The 24,786-nt window shown below is 29.6% G+C and overlaps 3 protein-coding genes and 1 pseudogene across 5 annotated transcripts; all 4 read right to left on the bottom strand.

The window, feature by feature from the left end:
- Positions 1–1,462: 1,462 nt before the first annotated feature.
- Positions 1,463–3,086, bottom strand: LOC149512984 (receptor protein kinase-like protein ZAR1; annotated as a pseudogene). The gene is made up of 2 exons (XR_016331527.1): positions 2,595–3,086; positions 1,463–2,437 (listed from the first exon to the last, which is right to left on the bottom strand). The product of XR_016331527.1 is annotated as a receptor protein kinase-like protein ZAR1 (transcript).
- Positions 3,087–5,632: 2,546 nt separating this feature from the next.
- On the bottom strand, positions 5,633–7,246 carry LOC111305771 (agamous-like MADS-box protein AGL11). Its single transcript, XM_022903550.2, has one exon. It carries the CDS (start codon positions 6,818–6,820, stop codon positions 5,873–5,875), a length of 948 nt encoding a protein of 315 aa, XP_022759285.2. The 5' UTR covers positions 6,821–7,246; the 3' UTR covers positions 5,633–5,872.
- A 1,349-nt stretch (positions 7,247–8,595) lies between these two features.
- On the bottom strand, positions 8,596–16,543 carry LOC111305770 (receptor protein kinase-like protein ZAR1). 2 transcript variants are annotated; one of them, XM_089750784.1, is made up of 3 exons: positions 16,486–16,543; positions 9,874–11,277; positions 8,596–9,715 (listed from the first exon to the last, which is right to left on the bottom strand). In XM_089750784.1, the coding sequence occupies exons 1-3, from the start codon at positions 16,541–16,543 to the stop codon at positions 9,063–9,065; spliced, it is 2,115 nt and encodes a 704-aa protein (XP_089606910.1). In that variant the 3' UTR covers positions 8,596–9,062. The 2 variants fall into 2 exon arrangements, with proteins under 2 accessions (XP_089606910.1, XP_022759284.2); XM_022903549.2 differs by lacking the exon at positions 16,486–16,543 and having other exon boundaries at positions 8,597–9,715; positions 9,874–11,652.
- On the bottom strand, positions 14,036–16,779 carry LOC111305772 (protein PLASTID MOVEMENT IMPAIRED 2-like). Its single transcript, XM_089750785.1, has 3 exons — positions 16,546–16,779; positions 16,202–16,313; positions 14,036–16,087 (listed from the first exon to the last, which is right to left on the bottom strand). The coding sequence occupies exons 2-3, from the start codon at positions 16,304–16,306 to the stop codon at positions 14,309–14,311; spliced, it is 1,884 nt and encodes a 627-aa protein (XP_089606911.1). The 5' UTR covers positions 16,307–16,313; positions 16,546–16,779; the 3' UTR covers positions 14,036–14,308.
- Positions 16,780–24,786: the final 8,007 nt, after the last annotated feature.

Below are 24,786 nucleotides of genomic sequence, written 5' to 3'. Positions count from 1 at the left end.
GGGCACCTCTATTTATACTTGAGACCCCAGGCCTATGTGATCACTAAGGAGCTAAATGCGTGACTTTTATATACATTCTACAAGGTTTAAGGCGCCTAAAGACTATTGTGTGGATTTCTTCTGGAGATGGGAATCAAACAACCTTTTTCATGTCATCTGCATTTGCTGCTTTCACCACTAAAGCCTATGCAACTCTACATGAGAGAGGTCCTACTTGCTGAAACTATTGTGTGGGTAAGTATCATTTTTGTCATTGTTACTTGCTTCTCTATGGATTAATATCCCAACACTGATAATTGACACTTATCTACTTCAACCCTGATAATTGACACTTATCTACTCTAGGGTAAAACAATCCAAAGAAATGATTGATAACCTAGTGTTAAACTGATTTTTGCTGTGTAACCTAAGTAAGCAACATAAATTGCAGTTGTTATACTCAAGATACTGTTATAGTCCCTCGCTCATTCCCAGCAGATATGCTGCAGCCACCACTTGAATCAGTTTGATCTATAGGAGCTAAAGATACTGAATCAAAAGTATCTCTTCATGCTGCTTATGATGTAAGCTGCATATTACCATACGATAATTAACTTTGCTCTGTGTGTATAGACTATAGAGCATTCCCTAATTGGCCTTGCTCACACTGTAATTTCTTATAGAGTTTCTGACTTTAGTAATTAAAAACCAGCATTACTAATAGGTTTGGTTGATAGCACTTTGTCCTGATGAGAGTAATGTATCTGTTGCAAGCTTTTCTATGAACTCAACAAACTAGCTGTAGGGATCCTGCCTTGTTTGATACGGTATTTCTCTTCATGAATCAAGTGCATCTGAATGCTGTTTGCTTTTATTTGGTCATTTACAGAATGTGTATCGTTATAAATGACACAGGCATATGGGACGATTGCATGATACACTACTTTTGCCTGCCCGTTTATATCAAGGTTCTTGTCTTTGATCACTGTCTTTAAACTTCGCAGTTCCACTCACTGAAAAAATTTTAGATTACCCTTTCAAGTATTTGATACGATTTTCGGTCTTTAACGCTCTTTAAAGCTTTGAATAGCTATATCATAGTCAATGTAGACCTCTTGGCTCGCTTGAGTTTGCATTCCTGATATGCACTTTTTAGGTGAATTTTGTAATTTTTGAAATTTGCTCTCCATGATTGTGAGACTAATTTTAGAAATTAGACTAAAGGAAATGTGGAGTGAAATCTTAATGTCACAATCCACAGCACAAACACTCTTTTACTTTTGACAATCTAAAAGGTGTTGGACCTGAACAGATTACTTGATTTTAGCTAATTTTTTTTGTCGAAAGAGCATCCAATAAAGGTAAACTGACAGACTGCTGGTAGTAGTTATAATAGTTCTTGATGCTAACCAGTTGTTATCGTGGGGCAACAAAAAATATGATCAAACATGTCATTAAAGGTAGAAGGAAACATTGTCAATATGAGAGAAGGTAGAATTTCAACTGGTTGCTGCTGGAGAAATCCATTTTGCTTCAGCTCAATGAACTCAGACATTTAGAAATAAATATTTTTATTCTGCTGCATGTTGTAACATTCATAGTAAGTGGTGAATCCATTCTTCTAAGAGAAATTAAATGAATAACAGCATGTTGAATCTTTTATGTATATTGAAATTTGCCTGAGGAATGACTTGTTATCTTGACACATCCGAAAATGTGTTCGAAAAACAAGTCAGCTATCTCTGTTCTTAGATCTACTTGAGGGTTTAGTGGACGGAACGTTTAGGTTTTAACTATCATGAACTCTCAAGAGTATGAGTTCAATTTCTCAAAGCTATAACTTACATACCTCATTGTAGGTCTCCTATCAGGACTCTTATGAATGCAGGCTAATGCAATTTTTAGTATGGCAGTTATATTTTCTTCTTCACCCCAATTATGAGCTAAGGAGGGATCTATGATAGAAGAGAGTGGCTTTCTTTCCTCAATGCTGAGTTGAACCCATTGAACCAGATCCATCTCCAAAGGTCCTACCTGAATGCTTGGCAACTTTCCAGAAATCATTTCCAGCAAAATCACTCCAAATGAGTAAACATCCCATTTCTGTGATGGCTTTATGTCTTTTGAGGCTTCAGGAGCTTGATAGTATGATCCATTTGGGGAAGAATTTATTGTTGTAAACTCATATGGAGAATTCTGCTGTGATGTCCAAATGGCCATCTGTTCTACCTGAAACTCTGGTGATTCCTCGGCTATGTTGGCAAGGCGGCCAAGCCCAAAGTCAGAAATATGAGGCTCCATATCCTCTCCAAGAAGAATATTGCTTGGCTTCAGATTTCCATGGACATACCTTTTTGGACTGAATTCATGTAAAAAAGCCAAGCCTTTGGCTATTCCTTTCATACTTTTACTCGAAGAGACCATGAAAGGGGTCTAAAAGGTATGATTCCGGCTTTTCCTGGTTATAGTTTGAAAATTAGAATGATTAGCATGGAAACTCCTAGAACAATATGGAAAACATTTTGCATAGAAGACAAACCTAGAGAAAGTGAAGAGTAGTTGTGAACACTTTGAAGTATGTAACTTTGGTTTCCAAAGAGAAATTAGTAATTTACCATGAATTGCTAAAGTAAGGTCTCCATTGGTTACGTAATCATAGATGAGCAGCTTCCCATCATTAGAACAGCAATAAGCTCGAAGATTAACTATGTTAGGATGCCTTATTTTTCCAATTGCCTCTACTTCAGTTTGAAACTCCTTGAGTCTTTGCCCACCTCCATCCCCCAGTCTTCTCACTGCTAAAGTTTGTCCATTGTCAAGCACCACTTTATACAGAATCCCACTTGCACTCTTACCCAGAAGAAAAGCAGATGCTTTAAGAAGTTGCCCCAGATCAAAGTTGATCTGTGAGTCCAATGGCACAAAGTTGCACTGCTCCATATTTTCTGATAGAGTGTCAATGTCTTTTTTGGCAAAGCAGAAAATGTCGCTCCCAATCGTCAGTTTCTCTTCAAGACGATAGCTAGTGACTTTTTGAACTCCTTTACAGGCAAGGCCTTCTTGTACCGATAAGAGAACAAGAACCCAACGAGGCAGACGCCTACCATCACACCTACAATAGTTTTTATCTCCTGCAATGAACTGGAGTGACTTTCTTTCCCTCTCAATTTATTGTAAAATAGAAATTTTTTGGAAAAAATCAAAAACAAGAAAAATAAGAAAAGTAACTTAATTTTTATTTTTCGTTTTTATATATTTTTTTATTTTTATTTTTATATTTATTATGTTTTTTAATTTTTTTTATTTTATTATAATTAAAAATTATAAAAATTCAAATCCCATAAAAATCTCATCCAATTACAAACTTACATAAAATAAACAATCACATTCTTTTTTTCTAAATCCAATTAAACCACATCTCACTATTTCTCAATCCAATCAAAATCCATTACCCACCAAATTCAATAACTTATTTCACTTCTTTATCAATCAATAGATATTTGACAAATATAGACCAATTTGATAACTCACAATTCAATTGAAAGTTGTTCTCACTTAGTTAGAGATAACTTTTACTGTATGTTATTAATTGATTTACATGTAGAAAGCATTAGCAGCCTCACAACTTCAATTTAAGATATTATTAATTAATTTTATATTATCTTAAAAGGATCTTAGCTAAATGGTATTTTATTCTTAGTTAAATTTCATTAGTTAAAGTATTAAAAATAATTAGGTTTTCTACAATATTATGATAAAATTTTAAAAAAATTTATTCAAAAAAATCCATATAACCATTTAAAAAGGTTCTATTATCAGATTAATTTAATATTTTATAGAAAAAAAAATTATTTATTTTTATATTTCTTTTACCAACATTTATTTTTTACTAAATAATTTATTAAAAATAAAAAATAAAAAATTTTATTAAAATATTTCCAAAATCTATCCAATTCTTTTGATAACAATTTTTTTTTTAATTTCATCATTGGAGTAATTTTTATTTATTTGAAAAAATTTATAAAATTCACATGATACAAATAAATAAAAATAATTATAAAAAATTATAAATTTATTTGTCTAATCCTTATTTTTAGTTTTTTATATTTTCAAGTAATTAAAATAACAAAAAAGAAAATTAAAAAGAAAATGACAAAAACAAAAAAAAAAATCAAAGCAAAAACATATGAGTTGGTAACTTTTTAATATATGACAAAGATAATTTTAACTTCAAATATAAACATTAACTCTGAAAAATCCTCTTTAAATTATTTTTTAAGATAAAATTAATGTCGCTATGTAAATTATAAATAAAAAATAATTTTAATTATTTATATAGATTTACTTGCGAAGCATCAAAAGTAAGTTTGAAGTTGCTTGTCCCATGTGCAAGTGGGTTAACCTGAAACTGTTTAAACCCGGTTCATAGACAATAACTTTTCATAATCCTGCTTTTTTAACTTTAAGAACTATTTTTTATTAAAAAAAAATTCATTTGATTTGTATTTTTGTTTTTTTATTATTTATTTTTTATTAAAAAAGCAAAAGTTGGAATCATACCGAACCTAAATAAATAAAAATTAACATTATATATCACAAAAAAAATGCATATTTATATTAAAAATTTAATATTATAAATAATTTTTAAATTAAAATAAATTATTAAATCTAATATTTAAATTTTAAAAATATCTAATGAAACAGATGAATTATAGATTTGTGAATAAATATTATATTTATCTTAACTTGATTAATTTTAAATAATAATACATGATAAATAAATAATTTTTTAAATATCTTATTAATTAATAAATTTATAATTTAAATAATTTTTAAAATTTTTAAAATTAAAATATTATCTTAAATATTTCATTATAATTAATGACCATTAATACAATAACAACAATTTACTAAATCTTTTATCTCGTACTCTAAAATCGATTATATAAAAAATCAAATAAAAAAATTTTATTACGATCTTTCATCATAATTTTATTATATTTTATATTAATTAACGTCTTATCGCAACCTTCTTTCTTTATTCGGACTGGGATGACAACACACAGCGGAGTTAATTAAGGGACATTGATAATATTTTAAAACAAAATTTTTGAAAAACGTGGATTTGTGAGCCACCCAATACTTTGGATTCATATAGCTTCAAAGTTCAAATAAGAAACTAAAGAAGCCGACAACTGGGAATACAAATGCACAGACATTTATATTATCCAACACAACTGATAAAGTTACCTCCTTTCCACTCTGCACTTCCCTTAGCTCAAATCCCATGAAAACCAAATCCAAAGACACAAATTCCTTATGGAAATGGAAAGGAAACACAAAAATGAAAAACAAAGGCAAACGATTTCCACGGTCAGATTTCCTCCGTCAAAGCCACTAGAAATTAGAGGAGAATGTATCAGGCCCTGGGGCCGGTGCTGGGGTTGATTGTGGCATTGGAGTTGGGTTTGGTTTTGTTGGGGGAGTTGGGTTTGGTGCGTGGCCTTGGAGCCTTTTGAAAATTGTGTTTGGGGTTGGAGCTGTTGTAGGCTTGGGCTTGGGTTTGGATTTGGACAAGGGATTGGTTACGGTTTTAGTTTTGAATCTTTCCAATCCTAGCTGCTTTTGGCTTTGATTTTTACAATTCGTCTGTTGTTCTCATGGTTTTCTAACTTGTTTTCTCATCAACTAATCATCAACTTATTGCTTCGACTAAGAGGAAAAAAAGCATATACAAGAGACTAGGACAACAATATACAAGTTGTTAATGAAAATAAAACGTCAGCTACCCAAGAATATCAATTCTATATTGTATTTCTAGAAATCAATCAAGCATAAAAAATATATTTATTTGTCTTTAACCACAAAAACAAGGCTCTGGACACTTTGATGGCTAATACAAAAAAAATGGTTGGTCTGAAGCATTCCACTCAGAGGGAAAACTTGGCACCATTGGGTAATGGAGGCCTGGTGCAATATGGTAGCTGTTTGGATCATAGTAGCTCATCGAGAAATTAGGATCAATGTAAGCTGGTGGCATCCAAGATGGATGGACATAATCAATTGGCAACGGAACGTAAGGAATATTACTACTATTACTGGAACTACCATCAAATTCAGGATAGCTGATACCATTTTGCATCATCGTGGTCATCATCATTGGACTTTCCATGAATTTTGGGTTATGGGAAAGCATCTGAAAACTCTGACCTCGTTGGATATCATGAACAGGCTCTTGGTAGATAACAACTTCTTTTCCCCTCTCCTTGTCTAAGAATCCTATTCCTTGACTGTCTGGCAAGATCTTTGGTGATCTAGGTCCTTCAGTCAGGACCTGTTTTGATTTTATTGCATTCATCACAGCAGCAATCTTACCATCCAATTGATAACACAACTTTTGAAGCTCATTCTTAGAGCAGTGATTGATCATACTCTTATAATCTGATATAGCAAATTTCCCATCAAATCTGTTCTTCTTACTTGAAAAAGATTCACAAGCTGTTTTCCAGTCACCTCTAACCAGCTGCTGCTTGAACCTATTGATGATTTGTTCAGCTTCCTCTTCATTACCAGGCCAAATCTGTGGTCTCTGTTTATCTAGTTCATAGATAATGAGCAATATCTTAATATCACAAAGAATTGATAACTCTTTGGCCTTCTTTAACAAATTATTCCTTCTTTTTTCAAAAACCTTCTTTCGAGCTTTCTCATTCTCTATCAATTTCATCTCCATCCTACGTCTGCCCATCTGTTCTAATATGATAAAAATTAATAAACAAATAAATATAGTAAATAATTGTAAAAAAAAAAAAAAAACTACATGCATGTAACTCAAACTCATTGAAAAGAAAATAAAAGAAAAAACAGAATAGAAAATTAAAGCAAACCAACAAATTCATCTAACATTCATCATCAAATACTATTTCTCAGACCAAATATCTACAACGTTAAACCCCTTTTTTTGTTGTCTTCACAGACGACAAAAAGAAAAACCAGAAATCCCATTATTGCCATCAATGTTTGATTCATAACTAGACTATTCTATCCCAAAACAGAGAAGCCTTATATCTGCAATAATGCAACAAATTTTACTTAAAAATTTTAGTTTAGGGAGGGTGTGGAGAGAGCTCTTACAGCTTTCAGGACCAGCAGTAAATTCCTGGTGATGCACTGTTGTTGCTTTTCTTCCTGACGTCGACAGATATGAATGAGATTTGAGAGTTATGAAAGCTTTGAGGGTTAAGCTTTCGGGTTGGGATGGCGAGAGAAAAAGAACAAAGCTATGGTTTATATAGGCTTCCCATAAGCTTTGGGTTGCGTTTGGTCACATGCAGCAAGTTTAAGCGGTGTTTGGCTTGTTTATAAAAGTGTTTACTTGAAGTAAAAGCAAACGTTAGGTATTTTGCTTTTAAAATTTTAAAAAAATTTAATTTATATAAAATTTGAGACTTTAAACAAAGCTATAAATTAAAATTTTTTCAAGAATTGTTATTTTTAATAATAACTATTTAATATTAGCAAACGAGGGTACAAGCATCCCCTTCAGAGAAATAGAACCTTTGGTTATGATAAATGCCCTGATGATTGACATTTATCTACTTCAACCCTGATAATTGACACTTATCTACTCTAAGGTAAAACAACCCAAAAAAAAATGATTAATAACCAGTGTTAAACTGATTTTTGCAGTGTAACCTAAATAAGCAACATAAATTGGAGTTATTATACTCAAGATACTTTTATAGTCCCTTGCTCATTCCCAGCAGATATGCTGCAGCCACCACTTGAATCAGTTTGATCTATGGGAGTTAAAGACCCTGAATCAAAAGTAACTCTTAATGCTGCTTATGATGTAAGCTGCACATTACTATAGGATAATTAACTTTGCTCTGTGTGTATAGACTATAGAGCACTCTCTAATTGGCCTTGCTCAAGCTGCAATTTCTTATAAAGATTCTGACTTTAGTAATTCAAAATCAGCATTACTAATAGGTTTGGTTGATGGCACTTTGTCCTGAAGAGAGTAATGTATCTGTTGCAAGCTTTTCTATAAACGCAACAAACTAGCTGTAGGGATCCTGTCTTGTTTGATCCGGTATTTCTCTTCATGAATCAAGTGCATCTGAATGCTGTTTATTTGTATTTGGTAATTCACAGAATGTGTATCGTTACAAATGGCACAAGCATATGGGAGGATTGCATGATACACTGCTTTGCCTGTTTGTTTATATCGAGGTTCTTGTCCTTGATCACTGTCTTTAAACTTTGCAGTTTCACTCACTGATAAAATTTTAGATTACCCTTGTAAGTGTTTGATATGATTTTCGGTCTTTGACACTCTTTAAAGCTTTGAATAGTTCTATCATAGTCAATGTAGACCACTTGGCTTGCTTGAATTTGCATTCCTGATATGCACTTTTTATGTCAATTTTGTTTTTTCTTTTTTGAAATTTGCTCTCCATGATTTTGAGACTAATTTTAGAAATTAGACTACAGAAAATGTGGAGTGAAAATGTTAATCTTAATGTCACAATCAACAGTACAAACACTCTTTTACTTTTGACAATCTAAAAGGTGTTGGACCTGAACAGATTACTTGATTTTATCTGATTTTTTTGTCAAAAAAGCATTCAATGAAGGTAAACTGACAGAATGCTGGTAGTAGTTATAATAATTCTTGATGCTAACCAGCTATTATTGTGAGGCAACGAAAAATATGATCAAACATGTCATTAAAGGTAGAAGGAAACATTGTCAATATGAGAGAAGGTAGAATTCAACTGGTTGCTGCTGGTGAAATCCATTTTGCTTCAGCTCAATGAACTCAGACATTAAGAAATAAATATTTTTATTCTGCTACATGTTGTAACATTCATAGTAAGTGATGAATCCATTCTTCTAAGAGAAATTAAATGAATAACAGCATGTTGAATCTTTTATGTATATTGAAATTTGACTGAGGAAAGACTCGTTATCTTGACACATCCGAAAATGTGTTCCAAAAACAAGTCAGCTATCTCTGTTCTTAGATCTACCTGAGGGTTTAGTGGACCGAACGAATAGATTTTAGCTATCATGAACTCTCAGGAGTATGAGTTCAATTTCTCAAAGCTATAACTTACATACCTCATTGTAGGTCTCCGATCAGGACTCTTATGAATGCAGGCTAATGCAATTTTTAATATGGCAGTTATATTGTCTTGTTCACCCCAATTATGAGCTAAGGAGGGATCTGTGATAGAAGAGAGTGGCTTTCTTTCTTCAATGCTGAGTTGAACCCATTGAACCAGATCCATCTCCAAAGGTCCTACCTGAATGCTTGGCAACTTTCCAGAGATCATTTCCAGTAAAATTACTCCAAATGAGTAAACATCCCATTTCTGTGATGGCTTTGTGTCTTTTGAGGCTTCAGGAGCTTGATAGTATGATCCATTTGGGGAAGAATTTATTGTTGTAAACTCATACGGAGAACTCTGATGTGATGTCCAAATTGCCATCTGTTCTACCTGAAACTCTGGTGATTCCTCGGCTATGTTGGCAAGGCGGCCAAGCCCAAAGTCAGAAATATGAGGCTCCATATCCTCTCCAAGAAGAATATTGCTTGGCTTCAGATTTCCATGGACATACCTTTTTGGACTGAATTCATGTAAAAAAGCCAAGCCTTTGGCTATTCCTTTCATGATTTTTACTCGAAGAGACCATGAAAGGGGTCTAAAAGGTATGATTCCAGCTTTTCCTGGTTATAGTTTGAAAATTAGAATGATTAGCATGGAAACTCCTAGAACAACATGGAAAACATTTTGCATAGAAGACAAATCTAGAGAAAATGAAGAGTAGTTGTGAACACTTTAAAGTATGTAACTTTTGGTTTCCAAAGAGAAATTAGTAATTTACCATGAATTGCTGCAGTAAGGTCTCCATTGGTTATGTAATCATAGATAAGCAGCTTCTCATCATCAGAACAGCAATAAGCTCGAAGATTAACTATGTTAGGATGCCTTATTTTTCCAATTGCTTCTACTTCAGTTTGAAACTCCTTGAGTCTTTGCCCACCTCCATCCCCCAATCTTCTCACTGCTAAAGTTTGTCCATTGTCAAGCACCACTTTATACAGAATCCCACCTGCACTCTTACCCAGAAGAAAAGCAGATGCTTTAAGAAGTTGCTCTAGATCAAAGTTGACCTGTGAGTCCAATGGCACAAAGTCGCACTGCTCCATATTTTCTGATAGAGTGTCAATGTCTTTTTTGGCAAAGCAGAAAATGTCCCTCCCAATCGTCAGTTTCTCTTCAAGACGATAGCCAGTGACATTTTGAACTCCTCTACAGACAGAGGCCTTCTTGTACCAATAAGAGAACAAGAACCCAATGAGGCAGACGGCTACCATCACACCTGCAATAGTTTTTATCTTCTGCAATGAACTGAAGTGACTTTCTTTCCCTCTCTTTATGGAACTTCCACCTGAACTCTGGGATGGGTAATGAAATGCTGATTGAGGATTTTCATTTGGAATGCCTGGGGGACATGAAATATTCAATGGTAATCCGCAAAGCAAAAGGTTGCCTATGAAAGCTGTTGGTCCTGCATTTAATAGATCCCCAGGTATAGGACCACTAAGATTATTGTAACTGAGATCGATATAGACTTTCTCAGCGAGGTTTCCCAGGCTAGCTGGAATAGTACCATTGAAGAAATTGTGAGATAGATCAAGTGTAAAATGCAAATCTGACAAGTTTCCAATATCACTGGGGATTGAACTGCCTAAGCTGTTGTAAGAAAGATTGAGCTTCTGAAGGCTAATCAAACTGTTTCCAAGTCCTTCAGGGAGAGAGCCAGTAAAATTATTTTGACTGAGAACAAGTGTGGTTAGTTTCCTGCACTGAACTATAGATGAAGGTATTGAGCCATTGAATGAATTTTGTGAAAGATCCAAGGTTTGTAGGTTCCTGAGGTTCCCTACCTCAGGTGGAAGAGGTCCAGATAATGAATTACCTGAAAGGACCAATCTCTTCAGCCAAGTTGCATTGAAGAGCTCGATAGGTAAGCTTCCACGAAACGAGTTGTTCTCAAGGTTAACATGACGAATTGCAGAAAGCTCTCCAAGCGCAGGAGACAGAAAACCAACTAGTCTCATATCTGGAATGATGACAGCAATAACTTTTTCTTTTCTGCATGTAACTCCATGCCACGAGCATGGATTCACATCTGATGAGTTCCAGTTGATCAGATAGCCTTCTGCGCTGTTTTCCAGGGACTGTTTGAAGGATAGAAGAGCATGACCTTCATCATTTAGAGCACCTAGGTGAGCCGTGTGGATGCATACAAGGAGAATCAATAAAAGCAATGGCGAATTCATCTCAGGTAAAGGAATGGTTTTGGGAGATTTACAGAAAAAAAAGCAAGTTTCATGTGCATGGGTTTATATGCTGCTGCTCAAAACCGATGAAGTACTTGAGCTTTATTAATTTTCATATGGTTAATGTAGCGAATGTAAATTATAGTCCGTAAATTATAGTGAAATGTTAAAACGATTGTCACGTTAATTAACAGATTTTCAAGTGACATATTACTCATTTGATCAAAGTAGTCAAGAAATGGTTGACAAATCCAGAGGCCAGCGCGATTAGAGGCGATGATAGCTCCATGAAAATGCCGCTGAATGTGCTTTATAACTTGATAGCATGGTAGTCTTTGGTAGGGACGACTTCCTTCATGACTTTCACTTTTTCTTCCATGGCTCAGCAACACTCCAGCTTTAAGCAAATTGACTAGGACATGACCCCACACATGGTCCCAGTTAAGAACAAATGGAACGCATTGTCTACAATCACATGGCTAGATTTTGGGACTGTTTGGATTATAATGTTCGAAAAGACTAACTAAACTTCAAGCTTTCATCACAATTCACAAATTAAAGCAGGTTCGATTTCATGTTTTTTTTTTTTTCAGCCCCACTTGCTCTTGATGATCAGTAATTAAGTTTTTTCACATGATTGTAATTTACTTTATAAAGCACCTTCTAAGTATTTATGAGAACTTCTTTTTGCCCAAAATTCATAATTAGTACTTGAAGTTTTTCATTTGAATTGGACCCTTGTGTAACTTTCACCAAAATGATGAAAGAATGGCATAATACATATGTCATCTTAAAATATTATCTTTTTCTTTATTCTTTTAGTACTTGAGATTATAATAAATTATTTTTTATTATTGAAATGGCAGTTTGATACTTTATTAATAAATTATATAATTGTGGATATATTTATTTATCTTTTTATTTTATTTAAGCCTATTAATAAATTATTTTACATGGTAAATTATTGATATCAATTAATAACAATTTCATGAGATTAAAAAAAAGCTCGACTTTGTAATTTTTACATATTCAATGATTTTTTTAATTTTTATTTTAATTCATTAAAAGCTAAACAATTATTATATGCAAATAATCTCAAACGGTTAAGTTTAACTAAGTCGAATTTTAGATATAACTTTTTTAAATTCGAATTTAATTGAAAAAATCATTTTATTAACAAAAAATATTTTTATTTAATTTAAAATTTAAAATATATTTAAACATATTCAAATATTCTAAACTAATTGAATCAAATTTAAATTCAATTTATCTTGTTCCGATCATTGACAAGTCTACATTAAGCTCACTATAAAAACATTTTTTAAAGCTTTACAAAGGAGACTCAGAAAGTATGGAACATGATTGAGATTACTGTAATTTCCTGTTAACTCTTCCTTCTAAAGTCTAAACTTATAATTCTGATATTACCTGTTTGAGTTTTTGAAGTTTTAAATGTCTACCATCTATGCTTGCTTCATTTGTGAGCATATCAGTTACAATCAATTATATTTCACCATTTTGTATGGTCCAAACAAATTATTTAAAGCCCACATTTTAAGTAGTAGATTCTTGTATAATTTTTCGTTGTGATTTGTTAATTGCATGATTATCGCAAAAAAAATTGTAGGTGAATTTTCTCGGACATGGTGCAAGGTGAAGTTTATTGGTCGGAATTTCTCTAATCTGTCGAACAAGTTTTGGTTGCTTCTAGAATATTAGCTTCAGCTGCTCATTTACGGAATGGTGTCCTACAAATTGCGTTACATGTTTCTTGTAGGATTCATAGCTATATTCTATTAACTAAGCTCTATCTGAAGCTGTAACATTGTACAGGCAGATTCCTAGAATACTTGGTTTAATTTAGGAAACTGAAAAGCTTTTCTCTACGTTAATTCTAGAGTTCCTGTAATTTGATGTCATCATGAACCCTTGTTTTGTTTTCCACTAGCTTATGTTTCAATCTCAATACTGGATTTTTCACTGCCTTATTATATGTATGATTTATCTTTCCCTAATAACCTTAAAAGAGAATTTCAAAGAATCAAAGAACGAAACATTTTGCTTAAGCCAGCAACTTTGGTTGTATATAGATTGTGGAGTTGGCTATGTATTGAGACTTTCAGGCATTTATTGGCACACTTAAAAGAAGAAAAAAAGAGTTCCTTGAACCTGGAGTGTAGCCTTGCTAGTTCATGCAGTCACCCTAATGGCATTCAACAGGTATGGGGTTCATCTCAGTACCTGCAATTCCTTTTTTAATTCCTAAGCTGCATCCTCCTTTATTAAAAAAGAAAAATCCTTAGGGACAGTTTATCAATCTATTAGATGGTACTTGAAACTGTAAAACTCTGCCTTAAACACTGTCCTGCTTTGTAATCATTTATCATTTTTAACTTTCATATCTTAATGGTCAGCAAGAGTACTAATGCTTATATCTAACCTGTTTGTTTATAGCATGTACATTGTGAAATAAATTATGCAAACCTTCACATTTGAGTATGTGTTTGTAGTAAGCAGAACATTCCGAAGGACTTCTTTTATTGATAGTACTGCACATGCTACCTTGATTTTGTGGAGGAGTATCGTCTGGTTATCTTTAAATTTCTGTGAAACTGGCATCTGTAAACATGTCACTGCTACAGAGCAAATACCAACCATGTTAAACATCAACAATTAAACATTATAGCGGGGACCTGAACATGTAAAACCATTACTTGGGATTGAACAGTTATTCTTTGCTACAGACATATAGTCTGCATTCATTTACATGACTGTTTCACATAAACTTATCCACGATTGCATTTCTAAATGCCTCAATCACTCTTTCCAAATTCAAGTTTTTGTTAAAAGAAGCAAGGCCATATAAAACTTGGAAAGCAAGCAGTTATTGGGAAAACACCACCATAACTGTCAGAATCAAATGCTTGTAGTATGCAACATTTTCCTTTTGAACCACAAAGATTCACCTGCAGCTTACACATCTTTGTCAACTTTCTTACCTCTAAAGAACTTGGCTAAATTTGGCATCACCTTTCTTTTCTTCTTAATGATAAATGGAGTTGATCCACCCACACGTGTTGCAGGTGATGCAGATTTATGGAACTTTGCTCCTCCTGATGGGGTCAAATTGCCATTGCTTTTCATGGATCTTCTAAGGGAAGGTGATTGCCTGATTTGTGCAACCACATTTTTCTCACGAGTCTGTCTCCAATTGTGTAATTCTTTCTCTATCATTTTCTTTGCTGAAAGTGATCTCTCCTTTCTAAATACCCCATGCTCCTCCTCTAATCTCATCTCTCTAAGATTTTTGTGAGCTATTTCAGTTTTCATCAATATCTCCCTTTCACTAGCCTTTAAAGCCTCAATCCATGCCTGAGCTGCAGCAACCTTTTTATCAGCAATTTCTTCAGCTCCAACTGCACGTCTAGATAAATACTCATACTCAAATTTTGAGATAGTGATTGTGGAACTCTGGTTAGATGCTGAAGCTCTAGATTGCATTGTCGTCTCTATGAGAGATCTTAACTTTTCTAGAGCTAAAGCTTCTGATGACTTAACTGCCTCAAGTTCCTGCACAGCCGCCTGCAATCTTTCCTCAGTTAAGTCTATTTCAGACTCAGTTTTGTGGATTGCTGCCTTAATAGTTGCAGTGTCTTCAGTAATAAGCACTTTCTCTTTCTTTGATGCCTCAGCTTCTGTCCTTAACTGTTGAAGGGTGAGGGAAAGATTGGTCGCAATTGATTTAGCCTTTTCTTCAGCTGCAGTTACTGCTTCCAACTTGGATTTGGCTCTGAGCATCTTTGAATTGAGACTTTGAACTTTCAAATCTGCCTTTTCTTCTGTTTTCTTCAACCGTGCCTTATCTTCTGTTACATGTTTCAGCTCATTTCTTATGATATCCATGGAGGACATATACTGGAAACCTTCTTTTCTAATTGAAGCCAATTCTTTCTTAGCTGCCTTCAACTCTTTTGTGATTGACTCCAAGGAAAATGAAGGTTCCACTTCCTCAACAGTTTGAAAATTGTGATCTGGTTGCTTCGAGCCATCACCCCTCTGAACCATTTTGTCTAGTTCTTTAACTTGCTTTAGCTCATCTTGTAAGAGATTGATATCAGACAAAGTGAGAGCCAGTTTTTGTTCCAACCCTTTGGAGTTATCAATCTCTTCAATTATGTCCTTCATTTTCTTCTTTGTTTGCTCCATACTAAACGAGAATTCACCCCCTTCTTTTTCTCTTTGAGCTTCAATTTCTGCAACTTCTTTCAAAGCCTCAATCCTGGCCAATTCAACTAGCACATGTTCCTCATTGGCTGCCTCAATTTGTTGCCTTAGTGCTTCAACAGAGCTAGCATTAGACCACAGTCTAAAGCTTGAGTCTTCAGATTCCTTCTCTGATCTTGCTTTCTCCCCCATAAGAAAAGCCATATCAAGCTTAAGTTTACTCAATTCTTGTTTCACCAACTCCAATTCTCTCATCACTTCTGCATACCCATAACTTCCAATACTCCTGACAGCCAATGCCTTCTGTTCAAGGTTTCTATTCTTCCTTAATGATTCAACATCTCTCATCCTTGCCTTAGCCTTGAAATTTGATTCCTCAATCATTGAAGCCAGATCCTTAACTGTTTTCCTTGCACTGAAGAGTTGAGATTCTGCTTTGACCTTTTCTGATTCTGCAGCTCTTCTACTCTCTTTATATCGACTTATGTTCCTTCTTGCCATAAGAAGCTCTCTTGCTCTTGAAGAAGGCTTCTCATCAGAGTTATCCCACAATGACATCTTTGTCAGTAAAATTGAAAAATTATATATTCCAATTTGCATAAAAAAAACAAGAGGGTTTTCATGGCAGTAGGAAAATTATACCTCCGGAAAATTCTCCTGGGATTTCTTCAATGAAGAATTACCATCAAGAATCCCTTCTCCATACATATTAACAGCAGCTCCATCTTCATACCTTCTCCTCTCCATTTTTAACCTATTCCATCGACAAACCAAAACAAAACAAAAATAAATAAATAAATTACTCGTACACAAGCCTGGAATTCCCGTAAAACAGAATCTTGGCATACATTTTTATATCAAAACTCAAGATTATTAACTACCCATCAACTGTAAACAGGTTAACAATGGCAAATTGAAACTGGAACAGGAAGTTAAAACCAAGTAAGAAGAGATGTAGAGTAAAAAGAAGTAGACTGAGAACATACCAAGAAATTGTTAAGTATAGTTAGGACATGGAAAATGGTGCCTGGAAATTAAACCTGTAACGAAATTGAAGTGTTTTTGGATGAGTTACAAAACAAAGGTCGACGTTAAGTCCTATAAGGCAAATACCAAGGAAATGGAATCAAAGATAAAACGGCTGACAGACAGACAGACAGAGAAGGAAAATCGTGTGAATCCTGATGATTGGATAATATTCTTGGGTGCAACGCTAGCCATCATTTTTGTTACCCTTTTTGGCTCCAATTATATGTCAAAGTTTATATTTTGGTACAGAAATATGCTTTTTTTTTTTTGCCATAAGGAATTTTCTGGCAAATAATAAAATATAAAGTTTATATTTGATACATTATTATTATTATTATTATTATTATATAAATTTTATATACTATTAGTAAATCAAATAATATTGTCTCATTAATGAAATGAATCAGATGATATTATCGCATTAATTAATAAATTTTTTAAAAATTTAATTTTTTATATAATTATTTTAAAAATTAATATATACTTATTAATAAGATAACATTATTAAATTCACTGACATTATATATTTTTTTTTGTTGCAAAAGAGAGCTAGTACCCTTACAAGGAGAGAGGAAGGATGATTGAGTAAAACTCACGCCTTACATGACTTTCAACTAATCTCTTAACCACTAGATTATGTGAGAAAAGTCATATAATATATAAAACTTATATACTAACAATCAATCAAATATAAACTCAAGAAAGAAACATTGACATTTAAGTGCAATATCCGAGTGACACTAATTTAATCATTTGTATATTTATGTTGTATATGTTTTATATTAAATACATATAAAATATAAAAATTAATATATTATAATTTATGCCGATATTTCAAATTTAAAAAATATATTTTTATTTTTATTAAATTTATTTATAATTTTTATTAAAATTTTAAATGATGTCATTTTTATTTTTTTTGCATATCAATTTGATGTCATATTATTTTATTACTTCTAAAATGAAAGTATGGATAATCACTATTTTTTTCTTCAACTTCCAAAAACGATACGTTGGTGGGTTTTTAATTAAGGTCACATAAACCTATGAGCTTTAAATTGGATTTTTTTTTAATTTCATAAAATATATATTATAATTGATTCCTAACATATCATTTTGTGATACGTAAATGTAGAATTTATTCTATAACTGTATTATTATCAATGATTTCTCCGATAAATGATAAGAAGTAATGTAGTTAACAAACATTGAGCAGCATTTGAAAATTTTCTTGTGATGGATCATAAGGCAGAGAAAATGTTATGTATTGAAGCTGTGGGGGACCAACCAGACATTTTGGAGGTAACGACAGAGATGAAACTGTCACACCAATCAAGGCAGATGAGAAGCCACGTCTTTAGAAGCTAATCCACATGACCGGCCAGAAGATGCCATTCAATTTTATTTGTACGATGTTGGGAGTATATTATTAATTATTATCATAATATAATTAATTAATTATAATTTAATATTATATAAAATTTATAAAACATTTTAAAAATTTTATGTACATCTTTTGTGATTTACGATTTTTTTTATTTGTACTGTTTAAAAAATATTTTTTATAATTGTGATCCATTTTCATTACAAAAAATGTATAATGATATTAAAAATCAAGCAGATTTTAATAAAATTGTAAAATTATTTTCACTGGCATTACTTCTTTTGTCAACGGAAATGAATCATAAAGTTATAAATTTAAAAAAAAAAAAAAAGAAAGAAATTTACATGAGTTTCAGTGAGAAACTCACGAATTATAGTTGGCGCGTGTGAAGTTTATCCATGGAGTCCACATTTTAAAATATTGGACATTTATATATTTTTATTATAATTAATTAATTATAATATTATAATAAAAATTATGGATGAAATATTTCCATAATGATACCATTAATGAATTAAGATTTAAATATCTGCTAATGCTACTTTCCACTAAACCAATTCATGAGTCACAATTAGATCGGGTTAGGCTATTTTTTAGCAGTCTTGCTTAAGGTTGCTTAAGGTTCAACTTGCCTTGGTTTGTATGGTCAAAGACATTTGAACTTTTTTTAAAAAATAAAATGTTTAAAAATATTAAAATATTTATATTTATATTTTATATATTTTTAAATTAAAATTATTAAAAATATTTTTATTAATAATTTAATATTTTAAGTAAAAATGTCAATGGGTAAGATATTAAAAAAAATAAAAGTATTCCCCATCTATTTCTTAAATTTTATATTATATTTATTTTTGTATTCATATTTTATAGATATTTCAAATCTATCTTTATCCATATTTTTATGAATATTTAATAGGTATGAAAATTTCCTATACCGATAACTTTTTTAAATAAAATAAAAATAAAAATTTATTTTTTAATTTTTTTAATTTTTATTTTATATACGTAGGTAATTTTTTTTAATATGTAATATATATTTTTTCAATAAAAATATATTAATTTTAATTAATTTAAAATAATAATTTATATTATTTAATATAAAATCTATTTATTAAATATGTATAAATATATATAAGATATAAATATGAAACGAGTGCTATATTAATCATCCTTACTTTCATACCTAATAAAATTTTAAAATTATAATTTCACATCTTTATACCTATAATATAAAATCAATCTCCTTTCTCCTTGAATAAAAAATTAAAATTTTTATTAAATATGAATAAAATTAACATACTTAATTTCAAGTTGCGGCTCAAACTTCAAACTTTTCACTTCCAACTTCTTTTTTTTCTTCTGCTTTTATATATATGTATTAGAATTTGTAAAAGAAAGGTTTTAGATGTTGTATTAATTTGGATGGGACATGTTAGTCTTTCATTTCAATTTCGATTAATCAAGTTTTTCTATTTTTATTATTTGCTTAATCTTGTAAAATCATTAATTTTATTAGTTTAATTTTTTAATATAGAAATTTGAGAATAAATAAATTATTTAGTTTTTATATTAAGATAAGATTTATTTTTTTGAATGAAATAAGATAAGAACTATTATACCTTTGATTAACGTTAAGAAAAATTACCAATAAATATTATACATATATATATGTGTGAATAAAAGAACATAGTAATGCTTTAAACATAAGATTAGTTGATTTATTGAAATTTAAAATTTATTTATTATATATATAAAAAAATAAGAGAAATATTAAAATTGACTATATTAAAAATTAGATTTGATAGTCAATATGTGATTTAAAAAGTAAATGCGTCAATAAAAAATATGTAATTTTTTTTTTATTTTTGTCTTTTCTTCCAAAGTAAAAGCAATGTTGTCTTTACTAATATCCTTTGATAACTCATAGATAACTAAAGAGATATTTTGTTGTCTTTTTTTTCTGTGCTAATGTGTAAGAAAAAAACTTTTTCTAATTTTAATTTTTAATAATTTAGAATATAATTTGGCCAAAAACTTTTAAATATAAAAAAATTAAAAGGACTCTTTTCTTCCCATATTTATTTTTTCATTTTCTTTTTATCCTACCAAGCAAAGCCAAAAGAAAAATACAAAACACAAAAATATTATTATATAATTAAAAATATTTTTTAATTTTAATTAAAAACTTAATATTAAAAATCTTTCGATATTTCAATCTTAAATATTTATATGTTATATATTCCTAAACGTAATATTTCAATATTTCAATAATAAATAGCATTATATTATTATTTCACTACTAAATATTAATATAGTAAATAATATTTTATTATTTAAATAATTAATAATATTTAATATGACAATATTATTATTTTAATAATACAAATATTTTGAATCATTTCTTAATATTTAACTATTTAAAATATTTAATTTTCATATTTATTGACTAATTTTATTTGTATTACTATTTTAATAATAAATATAAACAAATAATATTTTTATGATTTAATAATAGATACTTTCAATATAAAATATAACTTTTTTTGTAGTATAAATATTTTTTAATATTTTAAGAAAGTAATATTATATTAAATATTTTTAAAATATTAATATAAATAATAAATAGTTTTATTTTAAGTGCTTACTATTAATATAATAATTTAATATTGAATATTACTATTAAAATATCATTATTTTTTATTATTAATAATTTTAATAATAAATAATTTCAATATATTTAATAATGAAATTTAATAGTCATATCAATATTATTTTAAAAAATAGATTTTCTATAAACCAACCAAATAATAAAAATATTTTTTATTAACTAATCTAAATAACGAAAAATCTCTATTTTTAAAAAATATAAATATTTTTTGAAAATCAATTTTCAGAAAACAAATGGATACTTAAATAAAAAAATTTTATTGTCATGTATTAATTACTTGAACAATAAGTTAGAATATTAGATTCTTTTCATCATGGTTGTTTAATTTTTTTGTCTTAAATTTATTATTCAATATATATTTAATATTATAATATGACAATAAATTAAATTAAACATACGTGAAAAGTTGAAACACATACATTGTTCACATATCATCTGAAAGGTGCAATATGAAAATAAATAAATAAATTTAAAAAATAAACAAAGGAATGGAATAACAAAACAAAAATAGATGTGAGGATTTTTTTTTTTCTTGGAAAGGAGAGACAGGAAGAACGCAACGATGCAAACAAGCAAACACAATAGAATCAATCTTAGTTTCTCATTAAAATAATACGTATTAGTGCAACATACAATAGCATAAAAAAGTTACGATGAAACATTGCTGCAATTTCAGTTGGTTGATCATTTAGGAAATAATTATTTCATCTCCACAAAAATAAAAAAAAAATAAAAAAAGAAATGACAAAAGTTAAATCGCAAACAAATGTACGAGTATGAAACTCAAGTGTTAATAATTTATGTGCATTAGCATTTTAGGTTACGGCAAAAGATAAATATATCATAAAAAAGGATTATTTTTGTTAAAGTGGGTTATTCTATATTTAATAAATTTTTAATTTTTTTGTAGCCTTATATTCAAATTGAGTCCCTCAACTTACAGTTAATTAATTTTAAGTTGGATATTTAATATGATATCAAATTCAAAACTTTTTTTTCGTTGCTGTTTTCTAATTTATCACGTAAAATTTTTTTTTCATCTTTATTTACATGTGATGGGGTATATTAAAGTAGATTATTTACATTTAATAAAATTTTAATATCTTGTAATCTTATATTTAAGTAAGCTCCTCTACTTATTGCTTATTGGTTTTAAGTTGGATACCTAACAATAATAACTATCTAAATAGTACCATTTTTTTTGCTAATATGATAATTATTTGATGATTTGAATGAATAATAAAAATATTGATTTAGTAGCAAAATTGAAGCTAGAGACAGTTTAATTTTCAAGGCATAACTTTAATCTATTGTTATAGATGTTAAATATTTGTGTGTGTTGTAAAATTAATTGAATATTGATTAAAATGCTATATAAATTAAGATAAAATGTTGTGTAAAATTAGTTTTTCATTATATCATCTCAATAAGTTTGGTTAAAAAATATTTCATAGAAAATCGCAATTTCAATGTCAATTTGCATAATTTTCATAGCACCACATTAGATTTAATTTTGTAGCTATTACACTTACCATCATCACCTTGCAAGAAACCGTAAAGTTAAGCGTCTGCATTCCAATTTGTTTTATGTAAGAACTTTTCGAGCAATGACCTTCATTTTTTAATCGCTTGGTTCGAATGTTTCACGGATATATTTTATAAAAGATATCTCATAAATTTAAATTTAGATTATATATATATATCATATTATATTCACACATTCTTTTAATATAGGATTATAAGCATTATAATTTACCCATATTTAAAGTTTAACATTTCTGTCAAGCCGAATTCAATTACATGACAAAGATCACATTAGATATTGAGATTCTAAAGATGATTACTCCTCACTATGTAACACTTAGTGACTTTTATGATTTAAGATCAAAATCATATCAAACGTTGAAATTCTAGAGGTAACTCATTCCTATCGTATAACATTTAATAATTCATTCTAATATCATTTGTGAAAATTTATACTTAATTTGAAGGTATTATATGATTTAACGTGAAAATTTTATAATTTTATTTTTAAAAAAATATTTCATAAATTTAAATTTAAATATATATAATACTATATTCACATATTAAAAGCGTTACAATTAATCCATAAATCAAAAAACGGGAAATCAAAGCAATCTCAATTCTCAAGTCTCATAGAAAAGACACGTCTCCTGTTGTAGTAAACTTGTCCTAAGTGTCCTAACCAGTTTAATAAAACTCAACTTAAAACTTCCATCCAGCATCTTAAACTTGTCCTAATTATAAGCTCTCCTAGAGACTAACACTATAACTGACTCCCGAGTTTTTTTCCGCTACCAATGTGCTCTTTAATTTTATTTACTAAATTAGGGTAGTTTTTGACTTAATTCTCAAAATAAGATAGTTTGTACACATGGAATCCAAGTCACACACGGTAAAAAGTAAAATAAATAAAAATTTATATAATTAATTATAATTTTGTAAAAAATTCAAAACTTGAAAAAGAAATTATTATTTTCTCAAATCTCTGTAGATACAGTCTTTGTTTTGAATGATTTAAAAAAAAAATAAAAATAAAAAACGAATACGAAGACTTTATCAGAACCAATGGATTTTTTATTTTTCATTTACCAAGATTTTATTGAGGCTTTTTTTTTTTTAAATTTTTTGACAATAGAAAAAAATACTGAAGTGAGAATATGTAGTTACATATTTACGGAAGAGAAAAAGATAGGGAGAATTAGGAGTGTAAATAATATATTAATACTCGTAAGTTATTCGGATTCGATTCGAAGAAAATTCGAATTCGGTTCGATTCGAAGAAAATTCGAATTCGGTTCGATTATTATCGAGTCAAGTTCGAGCTCGAGTAGTTCGACTTATCGATCGAGTCGAATTCGAATATTCTTATATCTGATTCGAGTAGCTCACGAGCTTAATTAAATTTTTATATTTAAATATCTTTTTATTATTTTAATTAATAAAATATTCCGAGTCTAAGTTCGAGCATGAATAATCGAACTCTTATCGAGTATACTAATTGAGCTTATTTTTACATATTAATCGAATTTAATCGAACGAATTCGAGTAGTTCGAATTCGATCACGAATCGAGCTCGAGCTTAAAAAATAAAATTCGATCGAATTCGAGTCGAGTATCAAACCTCGAGTTATGAGTCGAGCTCAAGCTTGAGCTCGAGCTTCTCATTATTCGACTCGACTCGACTCGATTATACTCCTAGAAATAACGATGAAAGAAGGTGAGTTGGAATTATCATGCTGACGCGGAATCCAACTATGCAATATAACCTGTTTTTCAGAATAAAGTTTATATTAGTTTGGGAAAAATTCGCTGACTCACCCCCTCTGTCTTCTTCTTTTTCTTTGCCTGTTTAAGCTCCCAATTTTGGTGATTTGGTAATTTAATAATTTTATTAGTGAAGAATTAGTTGTTTGAAAAATATATAGTATAATATATATATATATATATATAATTGTAGTCTCTTTATTTTGATAATTTTAATTATTCAAAGTTCATAATTTTTTTATTTAAATCATATTGCTTTTAGCTTTTATAAAAAATGTCTTTTTTTTATAAAAAAATTTAGTTAATGGTAATTGGTAAATATATATTAATATGATTCTTTTGAGTTTGCTTTGAGCTTTGTTGACAGTTCTAATATTAGTCATAATCATATAAAGAATGAGAAGACTTGATGAATCAAAAATTCAAAACCAACACATTTAATATTTTAAAAAAGTAATAATAATTCGAATCAAATTAAATTTTATTTGATATTTTTATTAATATACAACATTTTAAATTTTAAAAATTTGATTTAATTTTTTTTTAAAATCGAATCAAATCAAATTTTACCAATTCAATTAATGAGTTTTTTTAAAAATTTATATTTTAATATTATTTTAAAATAGATGTTAATATATTTAAATATAAAATAATTATTTTTATTTTTTAAAAATTTAAAATATATAAAAACTAATAAAATAATAATTTGATTAAATTTAAATATTTTTATTTTTTTACTTTTTAATCCAAACTTTAAAAAATATTTTAATATTCAAATTTAAATTGAATCGAATATTTTTTTACAATAATCATTTTTTAAAATATTTCTTTAAAAGATACCATCTTGTCATAATT

Source organism: Durio zibethinus, chromosome 21, assembly GCF_047325235.1.
Source record: "Durio zibethinus cultivar Kanyao isolate XHJ-2024 chromosome 21, ASM4732523v1, whole genome shotgun sequence".
In the NCBI taxonomy this organism is placed as follows: Eukaryota; Viridiplantae; Streptophyta; class Magnoliopsida; order Malvales; family Malvaceae; genus Durio; species Durio zibethinus.
The sequence above is the reverse complement of the archived record's forward strand: the minus strand, read 5'-3'. Positions and strand labels throughout refer to the sequence as shown.

What these genes read in the sequence shown, in the direction of transcription:
- LOC111305772 (XM_089750785.1), bottom strand. Translation starts at nt 16,306, where the DNA reads ATGGAGAGGAGAAGGTATGAAGATGGAGCTGCTGTTAATATGTATGGA. An exon ending in CCCAGGAGAATTTTCCGGAG is followed by an intron (nt 16,088 to 16,201) that starts GTATAATTTTCC and finishes TCTGATGAGAAG; the next exon opens with CCTTCTTCAAGAGCAAGAGA.
- LOC111305770 (XM_089750784.1), bottom strand. Translation starts at nt 16,543, where the DNA reads ATGTTCTCAGTCTACTTCTTTTTACTCTACATCTCTTCTTACTTGGTT. An exon ending in TTACTTGGTTTTAACTTCCT is followed by an intron (nt 11,278 to 16,485) that starts GTTCCAGTTTCA and finishes CGGCTCACCTAG; the next exon opens with GTGCTCTAAATGATGAAGGT. An exon ending in CCTTACTGCAGCAATTCATG is followed by an intron (nt 9,716 to 9,873) that starts GTAAATTACTAA and finishes AACTATAACCAG; the next exon opens with GAAAAGCTGGAATCATACCT.
- LOC111305771 (XM_022903550.2), bottom strand. Translation starts at nt 6,820, where the DNA reads ATGAGTTTGAGTTACATGCATGTAGTTTTTTTTTTTTTTTTACAATTA.